At 38.5% G+C, this 9864-nt stretch overlaps 3 protein-coding genes across 3 annotated transcripts in view; all 3 read left to right on the plus strand.

Annotated features, from left to right (window-relative positions):
- Positions 1 to 1989, plus strand: part of LOC136261703 (glutathione S-transferase Mu 4-like) — an 11331-nt gene extending 9342 nt beyond the window's left edge. Inside the window, exons 9-11 of the mRNA XM_066055753.1 lie at positions 1625 to 1714; positions 1765 to 1785; positions 1836 to 1989. Of these exons, the coding sequence (XP_065911825.1) occupies positions 1625 to 1714; positions 1765 to 1785; positions 1836 to 1919 (195 nt within the window). The 3' untranslated portion in view covers positions 1920 to 1989. The remainder of the gene's footprint in view (positions 1 to 1624; positions 1715 to 1764; positions 1786 to 1835) is intronic.
- A 1220-nt stretch (positions 1990 to 3209) lies between these two features.
- Positions 3210 to 4960, plus strand: LOC136261702 (glutathione S-transferase Mu 3-like). The gene is made up of 11 exons (XM_066055752.1): positions 3210 to 3370; positions 3581 to 3656; positions 3714 to 3778; positions 3844 to 3891; positions 3938 to 3971; positions 4028 to 4077; positions 4131 to 4181; positions 4235 to 4336; positions 4555 to 4644; positions 4695 to 4715; positions 4775 to 4960. The coding sequence occupies exons 1-11, from the start codon at positions 3335 to 3337 to the stop codon at positions 4856 to 4858; spliced, it is 657 nt and encodes a 218-aa protein (XP_065911824.1). The 5' UTR covers positions 3210 to 3334; the 3' UTR covers positions 4859 to 4960.
- A 45-nt stretch (positions 4961 to 5005) lies between these two features.
- On the plus strand, positions 5006 to 9852 carry LOC136261705 (ADP-ribosylation factor-like protein 8A). Its single transcript, XM_066055754.1, has 7 exons — positions 5006 to 5296; positions 5503 to 5583; positions 5634 to 5707; positions 5754 to 5847; positions 5900 to 5967; positions 6221 to 6291; positions 9667 to 9852. Exons 1-7 carry the CDS (start codon positions 5174 to 5176, stop codon positions 9714 to 9716), a joined length of 561 nt encoding a protein of 186 aa, XP_065911826.1. The 5' UTR covers positions 5006 to 5173; the 3' UTR covers positions 9717 to 9852.
- The last annotated feature ends 12 nt before the right edge of the window (positions 9853 to 9864 follow it).

Raw genomic sequence — 9864 nt, forward strand, 5'->3', positions numbered from 1 at the left:
CCTACGTTTGTTGATATGAACTGACAAGTCCTGGCGATATACGGAGATATGTTTACTAAGTCCCACAATCAATTTGATTCTTCATTGTGAGAACTGAATTGTGAGAGGAACGTTTCCAGCGTGTCTACCTTGCCAAACTATGGCGAATTAAGTATAAGTATATACTTTAAGGTGGTTTGTGTGCATATGGGTTGTTAGTAAGTAATGTAGTGCAGATTAATTTTGAAACATGGTATATATCATATGAACCATGGCTCACTTCGGTGTATTGCACTTATATACACCCCTCCTCCTCAGTCATCGGAAGTTTACTGTTGATAAACGCCTCGTTTTCGCTTCAGCTTTATCAACAGTGAACTTCCTCTAACTTCGGAGTCGGGGTGTATATAAGTGCAATGAACCACTCTGCGTGGGCAGTTCAAAGGCACCGCCAGTGCCATAATTTGTATATTGCACTGCTGCAGACCGCAGCGAGTGCATTATAACTTATAACGCACTGGTTGCGGTTTTGTAGACCACAACGAGTGCATTATAAGTTATAATGCACCGACCACAGTGCAATATACAGATATTGCACTGGCTGCGGTTTTGTGCAGCATAGCACAAGTGCCGGTGGCGAAGACCACTACAACACCTCACCTAATAGGTGGAAAGACACTTCACAGATCACTCGAATTCTTTTATAGCCTGACATGTAAAGGTCGATTGTGGGCCATAACGTCACCAATACGTATAATGTTTACAAGCAGCCAATGGCGATCGAAAAAGCCAACGCGGGTGGCCACAACTCTAGTCTACATATATATAAACGTACTTATACACCTTACTAGTCTGGTGCCATCTTAGCTCAGATTAAACTGTAGTCCACTTCGACAATAACTCAATAAAACAAATATATTCTAAATAATACTAACCTTTACGTTCGATTGTGGTAACCAGTTTTGTCATGCCACCAGATTCGAGTTTAGCCAGTGTGAATAGTAAGAATTAGACTAGTATCGTTTATTAGTTAGGTTTTGTTTACTTAAACCGTCTATTTAGCTGCTTTTTTTCGCTCAAGAGAATCACTATGGCGATTAGTCTGGTGCTTAGTCTATATGGCACGCTGGCATGCTGAGCACTATATGATGAGAGTCGAACAGCGAATGCAGGTTAGTAATATAACCCATAGCGTACTAGCTTTCAATATCTCAGGTGGCTGCAGTACTGCAGGGGGAACGTCATCGCAACGTCCGGCTTGGTTACCCACAATCGATGTTAGAAACCTGGCCTTTATAAGTGTTACAGCTGTCTTGTGAGACTCTCCCCACCTATTAGGTGAGTGGTACATATAACAGTTATACAACGTGCACTCGTGCTCTGCCTGATATAAACGCACGAGCCTGAGGGCCGTTAACTCGTGCTCTGCCTGATATAAACTATATAATACACCTCGTAGCCATGGTTTATATATATTATATATATATATATATATATATATAATGTACTTACCTGTGATTTGGGGGTGTGTGGTGTAGCGATTGAGTGTCCCTGTATAACAACATCGCAGGAAGCCATATATACTCTCTCTTTCAGTTGGGAAAAAAGTGATATCGCACAAACAATTGTCTTTGGTCTCCTCTAGGTCACATTTGTGGATTTTGTGATGTATGAACTACTGGACCAACATGTGATGTTTGAACCAACTATCCTTGATGAATTTCCAAATCTGAAGGTATTGTAATGTCATGGTGTTTCACTAGACAATCCTTCCCGTTTCTGTAGGCTTTTCTTAAACACTTTGAGGTAAGTCAGTACAGTGATATAATACATCTTTTAAGTAAGTTTTACTATAGGCATTGCCTTCTATCAAATCCTACATGGAGTCCCCTAATTTCTTGAAGAATCCAGTAAACAATCCATATGCTAAGTGGAAGTAAAGAACTCAAGGAAGAGTTGTTATATTTTATTCTATTTTTTAAATTTAACAAATGAATGTACTGATTTTAATGTGGTGTGATAGCTTAGGTTGAGAATTATTTCAATTCAGATCACTTCTCTTAGTCATTGGGTGGGGATAAAAAACTTCCAACTTCTTTCTTAATCATGATGTCAAGAGAAAAGTGGCATGTGACACTAATGGTTCAGTATGCTTTTTTATGAAACAACCCTAGCTACCACTTTATAACCTTGCAACACTGCTTTCAGCTGTTCATGGAAAGATCTGCTCAAACAGAGCAGTCAACCGCTCTAAAGAATAAATATAGTGGATGATTGAATGGATTACATCACTTTGCCATTGGCACTGTAGGGTCAAAATTAGCCTAAGCTGTTTCTCCTCAAAGGGAGTGAGATCAACGGTGTAGCCGAAACTTTGAATGACTTCCAACACATATTATGCCAGCAGCTACCCAGAGTTTGCTTTTGATAGACTCTAGTCTATTAAGTATAAGTATTTGTTCTTTATTAAGACTTTACGGCACAAGTGCTGAAGGCCTGTAGGACTCCTGGTCCTACAGCCTGTTTTAAAGTTGATACAGAAAGTATGTTTGAAAAGGAGAAAAAATCCATGACTGGACCTGGGCAGCCTCGAACCTGCAGCCATCCGATTAATGCTCGAGAGTAGCTATAATAAGTTAGCTAATTTTTGTAGCTAGCAATCCACTGTGCATGATGTTACATAATTGTGCAGATCAGGCTTTACTTAGAGTAGCGATGGTAGTTATGAGACACTTAATTAATTAGCTTCAAAGCATTTTTCATTACCTATAAAACTGTAACCCTGCGGTTTCATACTGCTAATAGGGGAAGGTATACCCATAAACTACACGCTATCCTAATATTTCAAAATTAATTTTCCTACCATGTGGTGGTCTGTATGATCATTTTTCTGGAGCACTGTAGGTGTGTGTATTATGAAAAGACATATGAGAGACCTCGTGAGAGACACTGTGCCGGCTTGTGAGTTGTCTGCCGGAAAGGGTAGCTGGGACAATGAAGACAGTTAAAAATTAGTTGACTTTGTATATACACCTTATATCTTAGTGCATTGTGAGTGGTAGCTACAAAGACTATCATTAGTCTTCTGATAGCTATATGGCAGCCCGTAATTAGATTTGTGGTTTGAATCTATGATGATCTGAATAGGTATATTATATCCCTTTACTCCTAAATCTGACACATGTACATTGAACTTGTTTTAAGTTATGCGACCCATATTAGGGCCCCTATCCCGGTAATACCAGCGCGCCACCGCAGCACCGTACTTATTTCGGATCACGTGATTTATTCGTTCCACACGTTTTAGCGTGAGTGCTCTAGAGCCTTTAGTTTGTTTGTCTGATTGTAAAGAGCGATGCCTGCTAAACTAGGTTACTGGAAGATACGAGGGGTGAGGAGAAATCAAGCCGTGGGTGTGAAATTTATTACGTTCTGTATGTGTGTGTAAATAGTCTTTCTTTTCCTTGCCATGCCCGCGTGCTGACCCAATTACCGGTCAGTTGTGCGGTCGCATGTTGTCCGAGGATCCACTTGCTTTTATTTTGTATACACCTTGTTCATCATAAGTTGATGGTTAATAATAATAATAACACTTGTACAGCTTGCCCAGCCAATTAGGTTATTGTTGGCCTACACTGGGACGGATTATGAAGATGTGCAGTACGAGGCGGGAGGACGTAAGTTATCATCAGTGGACTTTGTATTAGCATATTTTATGTTCCACCAACTTTCAGCTCCAGACTATGACAGAAGTTGCTGGTTCTCTGTAAAGGAAACTCTAGGGTTGCCATTCCCCAATGTGAGGAGATTATTACATGAATTGAGTAGCACTAGACGGTTAATTTGTCCTTATTAATTTGTTAGTTACCTTACTACATTGATGGAGACATTAAGATCACCCAGAGCAATGCAGTAAGTTGTGTGACTTGTATACACAAGATGACATGATATCATACAGATATTGAGGTACATTGGTGAGAAGAACAAACTGGGTAAGTTAATGATCTGACTCTATATACTTTTATAATTGATGTGTCTATTATTACAGCTGGGACCACCGAACAAGACAGGGCCACTGTATTGACACTGGAGAATGAGGTAGGAGGGTGTACACTGGTGTATGTACGTAGCTTAAGTTATCTTGTCCATAGCTAATGGACTTTAGGAATGGTTTTGTTCGACTGTGCTACAATCAAGGCTTTGTGAGTGGCCAGGTAGTGTTTGTGCGTAGCTCAAATGTTTCCCTTTGAGACAGAACCAGGAGTTGCGAGATAACTACATTAAAGATGTCAAAGGTGGTAAATTGAAACGATTCTCAGCCTTTCTTGCAGATAGGGAGTGGAATGCTGCTGGTGGAGTAAGTTATCCATGTTGTATGTTAGTGTGTGCATGCATGTGTGTACTCTACCTTGAACAACAATTGGGTTTACTCTTTCAAATAACTTTTTACTGCAGTCAGTATTAAATGAAACAGCAACTTGGTATCAATTTCTTACTTCCACATTGTACTCTCTTTTCCTTAGCATATTTTACAGTTGTGAGTGTACATGTATGTGTTATGTGTGTTGCCCTTAGATCACATTTGTGGATTTTGTGATGTATGAACTACTGGACCAACATGTGACATTTGAACCAACTATCCTTGATGAATTTCCAAATCTCAAGGTATTGTAATGTCATGGTGTTTCACTAGACAATCTTTTCCTTCTCTGTAGGCTTTTCTCAAACGCTTTGAGGTAAGTCAATCAGTACATTAATGTTATATTAAACATTTTTCAAATATGGTTCACTTTAGGCATTGCCAGTTATCAAGTCCTACATGGAGTCTCCTAAGTTTATGAAGTCTCCAATAAACAATCCAACTGCCAAGTGGAAGTAAAAGAACTCAGATTCGGATTTTTAGAACTTGTCATTTTAGTTTAGTTTAATGTGCTTTTTTAAAAATGAATAAAATACATGCACATTGTGGTAGCGTATAGAAGTCAGCTCGGCGTGTCACAATTAACGCACCCGCGCGTATGGAAATCACGAAATTTCTCTTTCAAAGGTGAATAGAGAGTCACGTGAATGCTCAAGACAGTCAAGGAGTCCTTTTTGTGCTTCCCAGTCTAACAGTTTGCAAGTACCAGTAGAGCGTTAGGTGCTTCATAGAAGAGTAGTTGTTTATCTTTCTCAGTTTTTCCCGACCTTTAAAATGTTGGGGTTCTTCCAGCGAATCCTGGATTGGTTCCGAAGCCTCTTCTGGAAGGAGGAGATGGAATTGACGTTGGTCGGTCTACAGAACAGTGGCAAGACTACTTTTGTGAACGTGATAGCTGTAAGGAAGTTATGTGTATGAGAAATTGCATCATCCCTTACCGTCCTCGATATGGCCACCCGCATTTTTTATGCTTCCCTTTATTTTGCCATAGCCTTTATTTGCCATAGCCTTTATGTACCTAGCTTTGTTATAGAAGTAATATTACTGTGTCAGTAATATAATTTCGCTGTTCTTTTTAAAGCGCACCATTGTTTTGTTTGTAGAGTGGACAATTCAACGAAGACATGATCCCAACGGTTGGGTTTAACATGAGGAAGGTCACCAAAGGAAATGTCACCATAAAGGTTGTGCTAATACGCCTTGTTAAAAAAATGTCATTTACACGCAATTTTAGTTGTGGGACATTGGAGGACAGCCAAGATTTAGATCAATGTGGGAGCGTTATTGTAGAGGTGTCACAGCGATAGTGTAAGCACTACATTTGCTGTATTCTGTTTAGTTGGTGTTGCTGCAGTTTTATGGTAGATGCTGCTGACCATGAAAAATTAGAAGCAGCAAAGAACGAACTACATCAATTGTTAGAGAAACCACAGTTAGCAGGCATTCCTGTAAAACACAGTGTGTGTTTTGTTGTGTTAATGTTATTAGTTGTGGTTTCAGGTTCTAGTTCTGGGTAATAAAGTCGACTTACCGAATGCTTTGAGAGAAAAGGAATTGATAGAAAGAATGTGAGTTGTGAAATTATACATGTACCACATAGCTTTGTTTGAGGTTGTTTGAGTACATTGAAGCAATTCTAGATATGATTTTTAACTTGTGATAATGGAATGTAGTGCAAGGGTAAAAAAAACAAATTTTTAAAAAGATCAAGAGTGGGTACTTAATGGTTTTAAATTTTTAAATGGTTTCCTTAATGAGTTTAAACTTATATTTTATAATATCTTTACCTCTGGGTTTATAACTGTATGTTTTGTATTTTAGGAGTCTAAACACGATTGTAGACAGAGAAATTTGTTGTTACTCTGTTTCATGCAAAGAGAGGGAAAATATAGGTGAGTCTTTGTGTGTTTAGTTACAATAAGGTTTCCACAAACTTGTCAGTTATGCTTTTATTCTGTGCAGTCAACTTCATATCAGGAAGAGCTTTTATTATGCTTTTGTTTTTAAAGATTTTAAGCTGTTTGGTTATAGCTGACTGTCATGTTTAGGTCAGCTATATCCACACAGCTGCCACTACTACTATACAGGTCATGTCTTGTTATTTCAGGTGTACACAATCTTGTTCATGACCAATTTGAGAATAATACCAAATCTATGTTACACAAACTACAGAGAAAAAACTTCAATCATAAATTATCATGTATGTGTAATTGTCACTGGACTGGACTACTAGTTTTTGCACATTCTATGGTTGTATTTGAGTCTTGCTAATTGAACTGACACTGTAGCCCACTACTAAATGCTGAATGTCAGCAGTGGAATATGTCTTTTAATAATTTCACTGCTGTTTGTTATGCACCTTACCCTGGTAAATGTGACAGCTATAGTTAACTAGGTTGCCATTTTACAATATCCTTTGAGACATCCTTAGAGCATGAGCTTGATAAGTGAGCTAGTCTCACATGGCCTGGCCTCTATTTCTTATTTATTTATTTTTTTATTAGACAACTATCCATCTAGGGACCTGCAAGGAGGCTAACAGAAAGCCTGTGAAGCAGGGAGTCAGAAACCTGTAACTGAAAACTATGCTGAATGAAAAAAGAATCCCAGGCCAGGCGGTGACTCAATCCACACACAGCTTGCCGTATAGACAAGTGGCCGAGGAGCCACATTTCAACGTAGGCTTACCAATTTTTCAGTGAGGGGTGCATATAATCCCCTACACTAAAAGACTGATCTGGCCACGTGAGACTTGGTTTGCCCCTGGAGCTTGCTCTCTCAGGATATTATCAACTGGCAAGTTGATCATTTGCCACGGATAGGCCTTACAGAGTAATTGCTGTATGGCTTGCAGCTTAACAAACAGTAGCAATTCTCTAAGGGCCCTTAACTCAATCATAGAATGTGCAAAACCAAAAATATGTCAGTCCAGTACCGTAGACTCCAGTTATTAAATGCATGCGCTTATAATTTTTGGAGAAATACACTACGCTTGTTAAGCACATGCACTTAATAAGTGATTGTAACGGGTTTCTACTAGGCGAGTATTGCTCATGCCCACCACATTTTTCTAGCGATTTATTACCAGTGTTCAGTCAAATAGCTTACTTCATTGAGGAAACAACAGTCCTGAAAAGTCAGGTGTAGCTATCGTTGATACAGATGGTGGTATCTGCTAGACACGTGCCTGGCGAAGTATCGAGTGTGCTGTGACACTTCTGGCTTGTTCTATGGATATTTTACTAGTGTTTTGCGCAAGTATTTCATATACGCTTAACAAGCAATGTGCGCCTAATAACTGTATGCGCCTAATAACTAGAGTTTACGGTATTCCAGTCCAGGGGAGACAAGCTTGAAAGTATTTCACGTGAGCCAACATTGCTGTACAAGATATCAATGGCTCCAGAGGTTCAACTAGGATTTGAATTCTACTGTGTTTGTATTTCACACTGGTGTGAATTTCATGAAAAATAATAAAAAATGAAGAAATCAGTGTTCCAAAATGATGACATGTGGCAGTTACCAATTCGCTACTTAAATGGTCCCCGCATTCATAAAAAAACTACAATCATCCATGCTGGATTAGAAAGGTAGAAAAATCCCTTTGTAGTGCTAAGGATCTTATGTAATTCCATTACCAATTCATGTGGGCTTGTCCTACCCCTCCTGCAATGAAAAGTGATGGCTGTGTGTGATCTCTAGGTTGTGCTTGTGTGTTTTGGCCTGTTGGTCAGAAAAAGTCACATAATTATGTTGAAATCCCATTATAATGTTGAAATCCTGGTGAGGTTCTTTTATATAACACTTGTGTTTTCCACCTTTTTGGCTGGTAGTGGCAAGAAATACAACTGAATGTAGTAATTGTGCTACACTAGAGGATACATCATCAAACATCTCGTGATCTCAAAGAAAAGCTTGACCCCAACGCCTGAATATTGATATATAATATTTTAATGTAAGAATTGATATCAATAAATCTCAGTTCCAAGAGCTCTCTCTCCCTTCTTTCAGCCATCCAACACTTTGTATGGACTTTCTAGCTAAACTACATTATGCGTACTTCTCATGAATGTCTTGATAAGAAATGTTGCAAATTTCAAATGCCATGTTTGGTTGTGTGATAACATGTAGCAATACGTCATAGGGCTATGACGTGTGACCAACCTAGCCTCTTCAGGTGCTACATGAATATCTAGTAATGCATGGAACATACAAGAACTGTTTTCTAAGGCTTAACGTCGCTGCTATTCCCTGCAATCCCAGCAGAATTTTCTACCACAAAGTTTTAAGAACAGTGATGCAATAAAATTGTGCAAAATCAATGTACTAACCTACAGTAAGGGTCCATTGCACATTGCAGTAGCCTAGTTTATATTTCATGAAAGCTGTTGTTGGAAAATCAGCATGTCATAGTGGTGAAACAATTTTGAACTATAGTATATTTGAAGTGACAGGTCAAAACACGTATTAGAACATGGCACGCATAGCATGCTTTGATCTTTGATATTGAATGAGGTCTCTAATATTATCACTAAGAAACCTCCTTGAGTTGGTTAGGAACCTGCTAGGAGTGTAGTATTTAGCAAAATGTGATAGGTTTGACATTTGTTTTTGATTGTGGGTTTCAAAAAACATAATGTGGTAAAATTAAATGCTGAGCCATGTTCTAAGTTGGTTAGGAACCACACCCTTGGTTTCTAAATCCATGAAGAACCTCAGTCTGGATTCCTAACCTATATTTATTCCAGAGTCAGATGAATGTGGCCTATGTTGATGCTTTTCACAACTATTGATATTTCCTCAGTATCAGTGTGCTGTTGCTACAATCAAAAAATCTCTTGGTTACAGAGTTATAGTCATTTGTGTAATTCAGAATATAAATATTCAGGTAGTAAATTTCTTTCACTGTATGGCCCATAATGTAAATTCTGTTAGACAAGGCTGGGGTCACCCGAGTATTGTAGTATAGAGAATATGTACCGAAAACATTGTAATAAAAACGTGATGTATTGATATGTCACGACCATGAACAACTGTTTTGCAAGTATGCATAGAAAAATGCAAAAAGTAGACCAGTTACAAGACTTATTTGAGACCTCTCTGTAGTATTGCTCTACCAACCCTGGTGACTAAGGTGTTTGTGTGTGACTGGCTGTAATTCTTTACAATATATCTAATTTGAGTTTAGTACTTGTGGCAATGTGTCTTATAGATATTAGAACTGTGACCATGATTGTAATAGTGTGTATGTCTTATCTCTCTATTAGATATCACACTGCAGTGGCTAATTGAGTGCTCCAAGGGCAGAAAAATTTAAAACAAACAAATTTTCATATTTTGGTCACATTCATTACAAATAGGTGTGCATTGACCTGTTTTACTGTGACAGTGTACATGCAAAACTAATACTGTATCATTTGCACAGTAAATTGTCTTAATATTGGTTGTTTTTAGCCTTGTGGTGA

The sequence above is a fragment of the Dysidea avara genome, chromosome 7 (genome assembly GCF_963678975.1).
Source record: "Dysidea avara chromosome 7, odDysAvar1.4, whole genome shotgun sequence".
In the NCBI taxonomy this organism is placed as follows: Eukaryota; Metazoa; Porifera; class Demospongiae; order Dictyoceratida; family Dysideidae; genus Dysidea; species Dysidea avara.